The sequence below is a fragment of the Eptatretus burgeri genome, chromosome 10, assembly GCF_056783735.1.
Source record: "Eptatretus burgeri isolate ZD-2024b chromosome 10, Ebu_testis_v1, whole genome shotgun sequence".
Classification (NCBI taxonomy): Eukaryota; Metazoa; Chordata; class Myxini; order Myxiniformes; family Myxinidae; genus Eptatretus; species Eptatretus burgeri.
In genome coordinates, this window is record NC_140970.1 from 25,125,039 (window position 1) to 25,141,506 (window position 16,468).

Genomic DNA, 16,468 nt, shown 5'->3' on the forward strand with positions numbered 1-16,468 from the left:
CCATGCATTCACACCAACCTGAATCCTCCTCCACATCTCTGCCTTGGACTTACCATCTCCGGTCACTGTTCCTCCCATATACTCAAACATATTTCCCTGTCTGATCTCCTTCCCCTCTAAACTGATATTCATTTATTTTCTCTGCTGCCCAACCCACATCACCTCAGTTTTCTCCATACTAATCTTCATCCCATACTTCCCAAATGCCTCCTTCCACTCCCCCATTACTTCCTGCACCTCCCACCCACTCTCCACCACAATGGCTAGATTGTCTGCATGCAGCATCCTCTCCATATTACCTCTCAAGCTCACCTTCCTGCCGACCAGCTCCATCACTATAATGATGTGTGATGTTCATGCTGAACTCCTCAGACATCCCAGGACAAACCAATGATAACACTGAACCCCTCAGACATCCTAGGACCAAACCAAACTCTTCCCTTCATTCCCTTGTACATCCCTTACAACAACCTAACTTCTGCTTCCGGCACTCCAATCCATCTCAGTGTCGCCATCATCTATCTCAGGACAGTGTCGTAGATCTTTTCCAGGTCCACAAATCCCAATGCCAGCTCACCTTGCACCTCCAACCTCTTCTCCACCAGCTCTCTCAATGTGAACATCCCCATCCATCATTCCCCTACCCTTTCTAAACCACTGTTGTTCTTCTTCGATCTCCATCTCCACACTCTTCCTTATCCTCCCATCCAGAATCCTCTCCAGTACCTTCTTAACATGACTTCGGAGTGTAATGCCCCTGTACTTCACCGGATCTTGAACATATCCCTTCCCCTTCCATATCGACATGATTTCACCCTCACCTCAACTCCTCCGAAATTGAACCCTCTCTCACATGTACATTCAACAGCCTCTTCATCCAACTGACTCCAACTTCGCCTGCTGTAATTATCATTTCTATACACACCTCATCAATGCCTGGCGCTCTTCCCTTCTTCATCGTCTTCAATGCCGTCCGCAGAGAGCGAAGCAAAAATTTTACATCATTTATTTTTCTATTTCTATTCTATAAACTGTACATTTACAGTTACATTGTGATATAAAATAAAGTACAGTACTGTATTGTAGGGTGTAGGCTTTGTACACCTGTGAGTTGTGTGCCCACAAGCAATTCAGTGCTGTAGGAATTTAAGTGTAAGTGAACTTTTTTAGTTTGATTTATTCAACTCATCGATCATTATGAATTTAAGTGTAAGTGAACGACCATCCAATTTGAATGAACCAGAAAAGAAGAAGAGGAAAACAATGACCATGGAGGTCAAGCCAGAGATGTCACCGAGTCACTTGAGCCAAGTCTCAAGTCTTTGAGGGCAAATCTCAAGTCAAGTTTCAAGTCTTTGAGGGGAAATCTCAAGTCTTTGAGGGCAAGTCTCAAGTCAAGTTTCAAGTCACCGTAATATGATTTCGACTTGTTTCAAGTCCCACATTTACTTATAAACCTCTGGGTACAGTACAAGGTATAAGAGAATTAAGACACAAGGCTTCATTTATTGCAATGTATGTTCTGAAAATCTGTTTGACTCAAATTTTTATTTGTCAACTTGATACAGTGGACCTTTCTTTGCTTTGTTCTCAGCAAAAATAAGTTTATGTTAAATTTACACCTCATGTCTAGTGTACCTACTTGAACATATGCACATGAGAAGAGTCAGTAACCTCAGCTTGTGTTTAAATGGTATATTAGTTGAACCAAGCATTCATTGTGGAACGTGTAAGGAGTTCTTAACTTGAAGGACACTCGTTAGAGTGCATACCTCTGCCACACAATGCCTCATCCACGAGAGCATACCGGGTCTAATGATTTTTTTGAAATATCATGCTACGTATCATTTTTGGCCCTATCTCTCAATGACGAAGAATCACTTAAAAAACTTAAACAATTATCGTATCCAGATCTGGATTCGTATCTTCACTGGAATCGAATCAATTCTTTGGGGTCACACACCCAACCTGTCCACCAAGCTTCATCCGAATCTGCCCACAACTTTTTGAGATATTGTGTTCAATATCAGTTTAGCCCCATCTCTCAATGGTGAAGAATCACTAAGTAATGATAAGATATTATTAATCACTTAGTAATGATAAATTACAAAAATGGTAAGAATCAATTAGGAGCAACTGCTGAAATCTATCTGTCCGGGTTATTCGCGCCATCTTTGTTCTTTGTTCCTTCACACTTCTTTCTACTTTTTTCACAGTTCTCTTTATTCATTCTAATTCTTGCTTTTTCTTCCCTTTCATCTCTTCCTCTCTATTCCTCTATTTTTTTTTATCTATCTCTCTAAGGAGAAGTGAATTCTTGCAGAAATTTTTCTGCAAGGCCCACTTGGCTGTGCCTGGATTGGTTTGAGGGCAGTTGAGTAGCGGCTAAAACCAGAATTCTGTCCAGGTTCCTCCTGATGATTCCATCTTTCCTCTTTCCTTCTTTGGGTTCCTTCTTGGTATTTTGTTTCACTAAAAAAATATCGGATCCGGATTTGGATCTTCACCAAAATTGAATCATTTGGTATAAAAAATAAAAAAATTATATATATATATACATATACATATACATACATATTAATACCAAGTTTGATCAAAATCCCATTACTGGTTCACAAGATAGTGTGGCAACAGAATTTTTACCTAACAGGACCTTTGATTTTTGATCTCTTGATGCCATCATAAAATCAGTTCATATTTGCATCCTTTTACATATTTCTACCAAGTTTGACTTTGATCCCTTCAGTTGTCCTTCAGTTATTGTGGAAACGAAAACCTATCACAACGCACAAACGAATGGACGGACAACCCAGAAACATAATGCCTCCGCGATTTTGTCAGCGGAGGCATAAATACCAAGAACAGCTGTTTTAGGGTCAAATTTTCAGGACCCTGTAACATATCCCCATTTTCCCCATAAGTTTAATAATTCCCCTTACAAATTCCTCCAACACAAGGATTTACATCCATCCTCAGAATGTATCCCCAGTGTTGGAGAAAGTTTGACTGTATTGAGAAAAACAAATTAAGAAAAGAAAAGGAAGATGGCAGAAGAGGAAATAGAACGGAAGGGAAAGGAATGTAGGGAGGAGTGGGAGGATAAGCTGAAGGAGGTTTAAAGAGCTGGTGGGAAGTGTGGGGGGTATTGAATTTACAAGAGATGAGCCAGAGCTGGAGGTAAGAAATTTCACCATTTTGATTTGACTTCTATCTTGGAAACAAGAGAGGACACTGTACTGATACTCTCAAGGTTGTGTTCAAATGGGGCTGAAAGCAGCAGTTATAAAGATTTGGATTATTTGCTTTCTCATGCTATGCTCTGTGACTCTCAGGACTTCTCTCAGTCACAGGAGAAGCTTAGATAAGCTAAATCTCAGCTCAGTCAGGCTTAGGCTAAGTCTCAGGACAAGCGAAGTCTCTTAAAAATAAACACCAATATTTTGGATCGTCAATTTCAAATTGACTCAATAATGACCTTCAAGGAGGGAGTAATATGACTGCTGTACCTGCTCTCTTCTACATGTGGTTCCAGTCGATACATCATGATTGACAATTATTTATTTCGTAGCAAATTAGTATGGGTGGGCACACATATGGCTCCAAACACATGTATGGCTCCTTACTGGACTATGCATGCGTCCTGATACTATACATTGGACTTACAAGTGCTTGCCATAAGTACAGTAGGCATCCAACCAATGCACAATATTCCTTAAAAACGAGCTGGTGTTTCTAAAGCTGTCTGGTGGCAAGGGATGGACTGAGCGTTTTGCTATTGCCCATCAAGTGTGGTCTGGATTTCAACCTGCAATCACCGCATTAAAATGCAGATGCTCAGCCTATTGAGGCAAACCGAGACCCCGCATGAACTTTATAATAAATTGGATTGTAACGTAAATACAACATCAAAAGGTATAAATAATTCTGCTTTTGATGATTGGTGAAGTGAGGTATATCTAGTATATAGTTGTGAATGGACATGAGTGACATCAAAGCAGTGTAGCAAATATTCTTGGCTTTTCAACCAACATGTAAAGCTGCACCAAATTTACAGCAATAGATGTATTCAAACAGATTCCACAATCTAATCAAATTTCATTCAACATGTCTATAAAACCTGAATGAAAATTCGCAAGCCCAGTTTATTTTTTCTTCGAGAATCAAATGTCAACCACAGTTAAAACTGAAAGGTGAGTTCAGCAAAAGACACACAAGTGAATGGCATGCCATCCATGAAAATACCTGAAGTTGCTGGTTGTGGTTGTGCTGCTGCTGCTCCAAGACGAGCATTAGCACAGTTGTTGCCACTGTTGATGCTGGTTCGACGAGCTGTTATTGACCCAAAATATTGGCTCAACATCAAAAGCCTCAATGTCTCCGTCTTTCCAGGCCAGGAGTGAGTTTGAGTAAATGTAAGAAGACAGAAAAACAAGAGATGTTCAACTCTTGATCGCAACTACTAATCCCTAACCAGGTTCTCATCATTATCAGGTGTATGCAACACCTAAATGTTTTGTGGCATTATTTTTGGACCTAAACCACTGATGTTGTGCCCCTCATCGATCAGTTCATGGTTTCAGATTTGGTTAGGGTACCATTGAAGTCACAAAACATGACCGGTGGATGATAGTTAATTGCAATTACATCCATTTTAAGAAATGTGGAAGAAATAAGCGATTTTATTTGTAATTCCTGGCATTACCTTGTCACTGTAATCATGTTCTTTTGTAAGCATCTGCCGTAAGGTCTGCAAGACCTTCACGCATAGACCCTCCTCCTTCTCTTGCACTAGCTGCTTAGTGTGGTGGATGAGCCTGTTGAGGAATACACACATGACAATAAAAGGCATGTTTTCTCAATGGCAGGGACAAAAGCAGAATCAAAATCAACAATACATGGGTCAGTGCCTACTCATTATTCTCGGGAAGATAAAGTCCATTCACATATGTGCTGGTCCTGGGTAAACAAATGGGACAAATTTCCCCAGATATTTCAATAGCTCACACATTTGCCATTCTTCGTATGGATATTTTCAATTTTAATGACAAAAGTCCATTTGGGAAAGGGCATTGGGTGCAATATCTGGAAAATACTGGAGTTGAGGTGGAAATGTGTCCGATGTGCAGTAAAATATGTTTGATATTAACAAAGTATTGTATTAAAGTAAACCTGGCTAGTTCTGAGGCAGAGAGTCTGCGGAGAAGAATCGAGCAGAAGTGTCTCTGAGAAGAGGGACTGAACAGAGCCAGAGAATGTGTTGAGGAGAACCAGAGAAAGAAGCACCTTGAGAAGAAACAGTTGCTGTGTCGGTGCCTTCTTTCCTGCCTGCCTGTCTTCACCCAATGCCCATTTCGTCTGCCTGCTGCCTGCTCGTCCTGCCCGTTGTCCTCCTCATTGCCTGCTCGTAGCTTCCCCATGCCCATGCTTCCACCTGCTACCACCAGAGCTTGCCCACCGGTTTTGTTCCCTTTTCCCGTCTGTAATTGAGTCAGGAGTGAGGCGCCTTCGTTTCTTTAGATTCGTTTTTACCTCAGTGTATATAATTATCTATTAATTGCATTCCCTTCCTTCCCTCCCATCTGTTGTGATTCCACCATTCCCTGGTTCTTTATATTTGTTTATGCTTTGGGAATAAACCTGTTGGTTTTAAAAGAGCTAAGGTTCTCGTGTCTCTCCTCACAACCAGTGCGCGCGTCGTCCGCCATAATTCAGAACGTCTCCACAGGAGCTAAAACCGTTGGGTACATCGCAGGATTTTAACCTCCCGCCGTGACAAGCTCGATGTTAGTTGAGCCATTGAGGCGATAGTATATTTCATAGTACGTTGAAGTAAAATTTCTACTGATTAGTTGTAATCTAATTGCTATGAAAATAATGTAGGTCAAGTGTTTCAGCTATCAGCCATATACCATGTGCAGTCCCTTTGATGATTAATACATTTTGGATTATTTATACCAATCAGAATGAGTTTGTTCCTCTCATGTCACAATACAGATTGGCACCAGTGCTCCATTGAACAACTAGACAACAAACTTGCCTCAATAAATCCACATATACAGATTGGATTTGAGGATGAAAGAGAAAGTGCATCTTAAGGCCCAGTCACACCTTGACGTTTTAGCCAGCTTATGCCGTTTTTTGGAAAATTTGTCTAAAACGCTGGTACATGTCGAATACGTTATGGGTAAGTTTTGATAACATTGAGAGCACGCTGAAAAACACTGCCATACGTCGTTGTACGCTGGCTTTAAACGTTGAACTTTTGGGTTTTCCTCGAATTTTTTCATGCTTGAAATTTTACGACGTATGCCACGTATGACTCGCACGTTCCGCGACGCTGGCCATAAGTTGTAGGCACGTTATGCGATCGTTGACACACGTTGAAACACGTTACTTGTAAGTTACTCATAAGTCGAAACACGTCGAGGTAATGTTCAGCGTACCCGAAACTTATTTCTAACCTATGTCACGTTTTGTAAGCACGCTACACGAACGTTGTTCACACTTTGCAACACGTTACTTGAAAGTACTACTACTACGACGACTACTACTACTACTACTACTACTAACATAGACATCACTAAATTCTCTCGAACTACTTCTGCTACTACTACTACTACTAACATCGACATCACTAAATTCTCTCGAACTACTACTTCTGCTACTACTACTACTACTACAACTAACATCGACATCACGAAATTCTCTCGAACTACTACTACTACTACTACTAATAACATCGACATCACTAAATTCTCTCGAACTACTTCTACTACTACTACTATTACTGCTACTGCCACTGCTACTGACATTGACATCTACTCAACATGGAGTCTGGAACACTGACGGGTTCCTCTTGTGAAGCCCATTTGAATATACCAATTCCTCTAAACGCTGCCAATATGCCATTATACGGTAGCTGTAAGTTAGAAACACGTTCAGTAAGTTCTGTGGTCGTCCAGAAGACGTCAATCAAATTCGTCTACATATGCCAATGTGCGTTTGAGATACGTTACACATCGGTTCAAAGCACGCTACTCATAGGTTCAAAGCACACTACTAATAGGTTCAAAGCACGTTACTCGTAGGTTAAAAATTAAGTTTCGGGTATGCTAAACATTACCTCGACGTGTTTCGACTTATGAGTAACTTACAAGTAACGTGTGGCCGACGTGTGTAAACGATTGCGGAGCGTGCCGAGAACTTATGCCAGCGTATGCGGAACTTGTGAGCCATACGTCGAGTACGTCGTAAAATTTTCAGCATGCTTGAAATTTCACGACGTACTAGACGTACCACATAATATGCTAGCGTACTTCATTGTTTTTCATCGTGCTCCAAACGTATACACAACTTACCCATACCGTATTCGACGTGTCCCAGCGTTTTAGACACATTTTTCATAGGTCAGCATACGCTGGCTAAATCGTCAAGGTGTGACTGCGATGTTGACACTTCCAATTTTCAGGCGGTTATGATTTAAATCTGCGTGTGGCAGGTTTTTAACAGAGAACGCCACGAGTTCGTTGGCGATACGTGCAGCGCACTATGACTAAGTTAAACTATCGTTGGGCATAGGTTGTGAACGCCGCCAACAGGCTAAGCATTCGTTTGTATAAGTTATGTATAAGACAACGAAACGTTCTGTGTACGTTACTAATACGTTATGCATATGACCAACACGTTATGATTACGACCAAAACTTAACAAAAAAAAAAACTCAAAACTTCAGCGTTCGCCAAAGTTTTACGTGCATTTTTATACGTTGCCATTCCTGGCTAAAACGTCAAGGTGTGACTGGGCCTTTAATCTGATAAAACCCAAGACAAAGTATTTTACTACATTCTCAAATCATCAGTAATTGTGACTCTTACTACTTCGTATACTACACTACTGCTGCGGATACTGTACCATACTCTATTTAGAGAATGTCAGTGCTGTTGAACCAATTTATTGGCAAGGGTTATACTGGGTGGTTTGCCATTGCATACCCAGTGTTGCTTGTCAGTGTTCTATCCTTTTGCTTGTCATATCATCAAGCAAAATCCTGAGCATCAAGCAAGAAAGCAGCACGTACCATTTTTTTTTGAAGAGTCATTGTTGTGACTCGGCCAGGGTTTGAATCACCAACTTCCCAGACTCAGAGTGGATGCTCTAACAGTCGAACCATTAAGTCATCGAGTCTGGTTACTACTGGTTAATGGCTCCAATTATTTCGACATTCTTGTGTGGTTGGCTGCGGCAATTTTAACCTGTCTTTCACTCACTGGCTGGCCGGGCCTCTCCTTCGGCTGAGGGTGCAGGAATTTGTAATTTGTTCACAGTGCTGCCAATAACACGCATACTCTTCACGAAAGATATCTTACGATCTGCAAGTCCAACGATGGCAACGATGGTCAGTGATGGCAGACAGGTCCTCTGGCTTAACATATTTTCAAAGGACGATGCACATATTGATGCATCGCCCTGCGTACAAAACATCATGATGACAATTAAAAGCTAGGCCAAGATTCAAACCCAAGCTAAACAGTTCAAAGGTGAGTATTAATAACTAGTTCTAAGTCCTAACTCTAGTACTCTGCTAGTCCTAATTCAGAAACTATAAACACTTCTCAAGTCTATCATCTGATTAATTCTATGTGCCTGACATCAAATAATGATGTCATGAGAACCCAGACGAAATAGTTGGTGGAGTAATCATACACATAACAAAAGTTGTGGCACAGCACTTTTCTGCCGATTTTGGTTTTTGTTTATTAAACGGTGATCCCAGGAAGGAGCATGTTCATAATTTGCATGCAGGACAATGACAATGGGAGACATTATCATACGTTTACATTAATTACAAGGATATTAGTTGACAAATTAATGGAGAAATCAACACAGTATATGGGATTTGAACCGGGCATCTCAAGAATCATGCACCTTGTGCTCAGATGCGAATGCTAAACATACCAACCCACAGATTGGAATTAAAGAAGAATATTGTATTAAACTAGACTTGGTGGCGTAAGGGTTAGAGCAGGGGTTCCCAACATTTTTTTTACTGGGGTACCATTTCACATGTTCGTGGTCCCAGCGAGTAACACTGTACCAAAATTGACCTAAAATAGTGTTTATTTGCGATACAGACACGAGAATGGGGAGTTAAACAATACTAACAATTCACAACTATGACAATGAGCAATCTGATCTGAACAAAAGAATGATACAGTAAGTACCTATTTGATTGTGTAAAATGTCCAGTCAATGGGATGGTTGAGCCTGCTTCTTGCTCACAAGCAGGTCGATGTCAGGCTTTGTTTTGGATAAAGCGCACTGGACATCATGTTCAACATCCAGTAGGGATCTTCGTTTTGTTTTTAGAATAACGACTGACGTGACCCAGCTTCACACAGCCATGTAGATGGGAATACTATGAGCGAATGAACAGCCAGGGCATCTAGCTTAGGGTAAGACCCCAACATTCCACACCAGAAGTCCGCAAGATTCATCTCGTCAAACTGATCTCGGACTGTGGAGTCGTTCTGGAGATCAATCAAGCTTTCCTGCAGTCCTGTTCCAGGTGGCAAATCCAATGCATTCATGCGAAATGGGTTGCGAATCATTTTCAGATCCAGTTCCTTGAGATCCGGAAAATAGGAATTTAATTCCTCATCCAAATAAGCGAGGTGATGTTTTACCAGTTGCATGAACTCCCTTGGGGGATTCTTTTCACGCTTCTGAAGAATATCGGCCGTACAAGAAAACATGACCACCACTCCCGCTTCGACATTCGTCTTCCACAGAGGGAGTTTTTCCTGAAATCCCTAGACCTTGTCTATGAAATCAATGATAGTCGCGCCAGTCCCCTGAAGAGACTTGTTCAGGGCGTTTAACTGAGAGAAAATGTCGACCAAATAAGCCAGGTGCAATGCCCAGTCGGGGTCGTTCAAAGCAGCGACGAAATAGACAGTCTTTGGTTTTCCATCGTTTTCGAAGAATTCACGAAGCTCAGCTCGCAGTTCAAACACGCGCTCCCCCATATTTCCACGGGATAACCATCTCACCTCAGTGTGGAATAAGAGAACTTTATGGTCGGAGTCGAAATCCTCGCAAAGTTTCTTGAAAAGTCGCGAATTGAGAGCCTGGGATTTCACATGGTTCACAATTTTGATCATGGTTGAGAGAACGTCAGTCAATGGCTTGGGGAGCGCCTTGGCTGCGAGTGCGTGGCGGTGGATCGTACAGTGTAGGCTGCGCACTTCAGGAGCAACTGCCTTCACAAGCGTTTGGAAACCTGATCTGCACCCCGACATAGCTGGAGCACCATCTGTAGTACAGCCTTTCAGATCAACCCATGACAGCCCAACTTGATCAAAGACGGAAGACACCTCTTTACTTCGGAAATGTCCTTTGCTTTCGTTGTGGTTTTAAGCGGGCGGCAAAATAGTATTTCATCCTTGAACTTGGCTTTATGCACGTACCGAACGAACGCTAACAGTTGGGCACAATTTGCCACGTCAGTTGACTCATGCAATTGCATAGAAAATCTGCATGGAGATGCTTTGAATTCTGCCACCACCTGGTCACGAATATTGGTTGAGATTTCTTCAATCTGCCTCTGAACTGTGTTGTTTGACAACGAAAGAGGATTGAGCTTCTTGGCGCTTTGTTCTCCCAGCATGAGACGTACGATATCCTTTGTGGCGGGAAGGATGAGGCTTTCACAGACGGTGTGAGGTTTTTTCTGTTCTGCAATTCGCAGTGCAACTAAGTAGGATGCCTTTACGGCTGCCGTGGACTGCTGTTGAAAACTGCCGCTGCCATCGAAGCGTGCTCTTTTCATGGCATTTTCCTTCCGACGAAAAAAATCATGGTCCTTGTCGCTGTGTTCGGGATGAACAGAATCAAAATGGCGCTTCAATAGACTTGGCTTCATAGAATGATTGCTGAGAACTTTTCCACAAATCACACACTGTGGAGCTTCTAATTCACCTTTTTGGATGGAAGTGAAGCCTAACTTGAGATAACATTCTGAATATTTTCACATCGACATGATGCTGGTGAACGATAACGGTAACAATAAACCGGGCAATAAGCAATGATGACAGTGTGGTGTGTAGAGACAAAACGAATAATAAGACTTGTGCACAATGGCCGATAACAAACAGCTGTCAGTGTACAACCGCTTTCGGTATAAATTTAATTATTGCGCACAAGCTGCATGAGAGAGAAGTAAAATAAAAACTGCGTTAAAAAAAAAACCACGCTGCTGCGTACCACCGAGAAAGTCCAAATGTACCACCTGTAGTACGTGTACCACAGATTGGGAACCCCTGGGTTAGAGCATCTGTGCTGGTCCTGAGAGGTTGGGGGTTTGATCCCCAGCGAAGGCATACCAAAGACTAAAAATTGTATGTGCTGTTTCCTTGCTTAAAACTCTCAGCATTTAATAAGGACAGAGTTGGCAACAGGCTTGATGGGTCTAATAGCCTCTTCCTGCGTTGAAGTTCCTTGTAAAGATTTGTGAAGAATCAAAAAATGGTGGCTGCATTTGTAGCTTTGCAGAAGATTGATTGTTGTTTTATATCATCAAGGAAAAATGCCACAAAAAGGTTTTTACACTGATCTGCTCAATAAGATATGTAAAAATATCCCTCATGATGTATATTTTTAAAATGTCCAATAAAGTTTATCAAGTTATACAGTATTCTGTGATGTTAAGAAAGCTAACAGCCTGAAAGGTTCATCGACATACTAAGTGTGAAAAAATGTCCTTGTATGTGAATATAGTTCTGTGTGACATGCACAGTGAAGTCAACAGTGGCTGCGACTGTCAGAGGAGCTGGCCGTACTTTCTTGTATGTAATTGACTGTTTCAATTTTTTCATCTCAAATTTTATCATCAAAAACTAAGGATAAGTGATAGAAAAGAAAAGTGGGTAAGTATTGTTATCTCCCTCAGTAAGGACCCAAGCATCATCCCCAATTATATTTTTACAATACATTTTGATGTCAACCAATTTTGCAGAAAAATAAACAGAAGCCTGCTACTTTGTAGAAATGCTGTGAGAGTACTTGGTAGAAGTCCAATATGTCCGGAAATACACAAAAATGCCAGAGGTTTAATCAGCTCCCTTGCCAATCCCCACAACTCTTTCCAAAAGGTATGTATATGGGCCAAAAGTATACCTCCAAAGTTTGGAAATTTTATTTTTTATATACATGATTGAGGCTCCTGGATGAGGTAGATCACAATGGAAGGGAACACAATGGAAAGAGGGCAAAACCAAAAGCAGATTAGAAGTAAGAGTGAGATCAAGGGAGAAGGAGAAGGACACATGGGGGTGAACAAGTTGCACATGAGCTGAATGAAATACAGCAAGAAGAGGAAGGGGAAAGCAGGGAAGAAAAGGAAAAGGAACAAATCAACTGACAACAAACAAATGAAAAGGGGTGAGGGATGGGGGGGAGATCACAATAACCTTGAAAAAGGGAGTGCTTCGGAATAGGGTCATTTGGGGAAGAAGAGCTCATGAGTATGGATGGGGGGTGACCTGGAAATTGGTCATAACTTTTCAATCTCTCCTCTGTCCTGAAAGTGTCAAAACTTGGCCGATGAATTCAATCCAGGTGCTAATTACATCGGTCAATCAGGAAAGGGTCATTTAATTTGATTCAGTGTAACATATTGGAAGTATGTATGGATAAAGGTGTGCTGTGAGAGTGTATGGTTATTTCATTTTCTTGTGTCTGTCTCAGTGTTGTGTCAAAATGTAGTCTAAACTGTACTTCAAAATTATCTTCCAAATGTGGATATAAATTAAATACACGTGGTTAAAATTTTGCATTGCTTGACGTATTATCTTTATCCTTGGGAAACAACCTGCAGATGAAGCCTCCAGCCTCACAGCGTCTGCGTGCCTCAGAACCAATGGGAAAGAGCAGATCAGGATGTTGTAACACATCGACAAGAACAGACAGCTCAGCAAGAGCCAACGGAGCCAGCCATTCTTCCAACACTCGCACCACCTCCTGGTCATGTGTCGGCAAAATCACAGGCACAGTGAAAGCATGGCGACACGTCATGCAAAATACTGCTCACATAATGATACATCATGATGTTCATTTCAACACAACTCCAGCAGACTCTCATAAAATGGACCTGTCATTGGGTCAAAAATTAATTACACCAGGATCCTACCACCCTCAGGTCCTCACTTCCCCAAAATTTAATAAAATGGCTCATCTTGTGTTCAGGGTGCATTAGCATGACATATTACCGTGGCTTCAGTCAAATTTAATTTTTATCAAAATCAAAAGAAATTCCATATTTCACCTTTTGATTTTGACAAGCCTTTCCCATTTGACCATAATTATGCTGGACTAACTTAGACATAGATATCTTTTCTTAATTTCCCAAAGATGGCTCAATGGATTTTGATTTTCGTTTTTAATCAACCTAGAACGGCACTCTTCAACATTGTGACGTCAACAGATATGCCTCCAACCACATTATTTCATCATTATATAAATACTTGTATCAAGCTTCATTTAAATCCCTGAACCCAGATTCAAAACATTAAATAATGATGGCTGCCAGACCATGCATCCGATCATTTTGAAATTGAAAACATATATTCCCCATTACCACAAAATCATAGTTGTAAAGTTTCAAGTCGATTTATGGAGTGGTTCAAAGAGAAATAATTTATTTTAAGATTTTTCTTTCAACCCAATATGGCTGCCAGACCACATGACTGACAATTATTTGTGAACACGCTGGTATCCGCAAGGCTTGGGGAACATGTGGGTGAAATTTCCCCTTGATCTGACAAGCCGTTCTGGAGAAGAGGATTTTTAAAGGTTTATTCTTCAAAAAAATAATTCTATAACATCATAGGTGGAGAAATTTTGTTCCTCATGGATAGGCGATCATACCAGTAAAATTTTGCCTCAATCCGTTCAGCTGTTTCGGAGAATATTTTGAAGGTTTCTATGTTTAAAATATCTGGGTACCTAATCAAGTGACCGATGACATCATCAATTTTTTCCCCCATACAATTTACGCCTGGACGACCCTCAAAATTTTTCATACTGATTGGATAAAGTGTTCGACGTATGCAATCATGATGTCATAACGAAGCCACCTTTGACGTTATTAAAAAAACAAATCACTCATTTCCCATGGGGAGTACTTGACATGTGCCAAGTTTGAAATTTTAACATGGAGCAGTTTCAGCAGTGCAGAGGTCCAAAATTTTTCCTTTTTATCAACATGGCTGCCCCACCACGTGACCTATGACATCGTAATTATCATTAAAACATTACACATAAGTAGTCGCAACTAGGTGAAAATTTTGTCAATCGGATATGGGGTTGCAGAGAAAACAGAGACAATTAGCACGGACGGACGGACAACCCGAAAACATAATGCCTCAAGCGACTTCTTCAGCAGAGGCATAAAGATTCGAAACAGCTCCCTGTTCGAAATTTGGACATTAAAATGTGATGTCCAGAAAAAATGGCCATTCATTTTCATGAAATTGATTGCAGCAAGTTTCTTAGAATAACACTCAACTCAATATACCAGCTACCAAAACGACAGTGCATTTATGACTGAGCCCTCCAACCTGTAGCCTCTCTATGATGTGGCGGTAGTCCAGAGACAGGCCTGCCATTGAGTCTCTCCGTGCCAAGTTGCGTGCACTTTGGCGCCAACTTTGTGCCGTCTTCTGGATCAGCTGGGCATGGGGTCGCAGGAACAGTGTGCTCACCTGTCCATCTAAGTCCAAAGGTACTGCGATGCCCCTTGTTTTGGCTATATTCCATAGAGGGAAAAGAGGGCAAGGCCAAATAATTAAAATGCTTTCAAACATATACAGCCTATCCCACAAATGGATTCCCATTTTTTATTGTATATAACAAGCATGCACAACTTTCGAGTTGAAACCGAAATGGAACAGTTAGAGTAATTTTTGAAATTTTGCAGTCCTCAACTTGCCCACCTTCTCTTTAAATTAACGCTGGCTTTCTTCTTTTTTTTCCGTGAACGAGCTGTTCATGAATTCCTCGATTCAACGTTCCCCAATAAATGGATCAACGGCGGTGAACCCATTTGCTTGGCTCCCAACGTCCCTTGACCTGACTCCCTGTAATTTTCTTTTGTGGAGTTTCATCAAGTACACAGTTTACACCACACGCCAACAGTCCTTGGATGAGCTATGAGATCGCATCATTAACGCTGTGCAGTTGCCTATCCCGTGCCATCTGTGCAAAATCTATGGACAATCTCATTCAACGTCTCCAGATGTGAATCGAAAGAGAAGGTGGTCAATGTTGAGTACTAAACAAAACTCATACTCCAACTGTTCCATATTTATCTGCAAATGTGTGTATCCTTGTACCAACCTTGGAAATGTACCAACCTTGCACCAACCATATCCTTGGAAATGGGTACCAACCATATTTAAGGGACACCCTTTATGAATAAATTATTAATATAATGTTTCAGTCTATGTTACAATTTAGGAATTGGTTTGTGGCACATTCTATCAGGTGCAATACCAATCATGGTAATGCTTAGCCTGTGATAGTTTGAGTGGTGTCACTTCCCTCTGGAGGATCACAAGAACCTTGTGAAGCTGTCAAGGCAGTTAAGAACAGGAAGTACATCGGGGAGGTAAGGTGCAGATCAACAGACCAGTCTTTAAGCTTGACTCACACACAGGGAATTAAAACTTTGGTCAAGGATTCAGTCCTCTGTTGTGAGAAATATAAGTTTTCAAAGACAGTAATATGTGTTGATGCCACGACTGAAGCCTCACACAAAAACTTTCATGATTAAGATCAAAGAAACACATTAAGTTGGTCTCATTGGTGTTCTCATCCGAGCACATAGCTTATGATTCTGGGATACAAAGTTCAAATCCCATAAATGGTGTTGATTTTCCATTGTCTACGAACATCATTGTGATTCCGATAAATGTAAGCTCATGTCTCCCAAAGCCATTATCCTATACTGTAATAAAGCTCCTTCACGAGCTTTAGAGTGCACTGTTTAAAGTAAATAAATAAACCCAACTACAGTTAAGTAAAGCAGTGAGGCATTACCCAATTAACCTCTGAGCTGCTTGATAGTTTAAATGACTATTAATTGATGGGTATTTAAGGTAGTGGTGGTGATAGGTTGAGATATAGGTTAATGATAAACGTGTCAGGGTGTGCTAAATTTCAATGTTTGGTCCCTATTATTAACTACTAGACCACGATACAGAATACTGGTAGAAAGGAACAAACCAACTTCAGCGAGAGTCTTTATACAGCTCTCCACACAAGCCTTCTGTCCAAAAGATGGCCAAGAGCAATGGTAGAGCCGAAACGCACCCTGAAGCAGCTGCACAAACACTGGCTGTCGGGTCTGGAGGAAGTAAACGTTTGTGGGTGAGGTGAGGAAGGGGATGGTGTTTATGTGAAAAAATGCACA

At 41.1% G+C, this 16,468-nt stretch overlaps 1 protein-coding gene across 1 annotated transcript in view; it reads right to left on the reverse strand.

The window, feature by feature from the left end:
- The window catches only part of LOC147018114 (inositol 1,4,5-trisphosphate-gated calcium channel ITPR1-like), a 489,954-nt gene that overhangs the window by 216,610 nt on the left and 256,876 nt on the right, over positions 1-16,468 (reverse strand). Inside the window, exons 34-38 of the mRNA XM_085900071.1 lie at positions 16,282-16,402; positions 14,616-14,803; positions 12,869-13,017; positions 4,703-4,814; positions 4,243-4,381 (exon numbers count right to left, since the gene is read on the reverse strand). Coding sequence (XP_085756197.1) covers positions 4,243-4,381; positions 4,703-4,814; positions 12,869-13,017; positions 14,616-14,803; positions 16,282-16,402 — 709 coding nt within the window. The remainder of the gene's footprint in view (positions 1-4,242; positions 4,382-4,702; positions 4,815-12,868; positions 13,018-14,615; positions 14,804-16,281; positions 16,403-16,468) is intronic.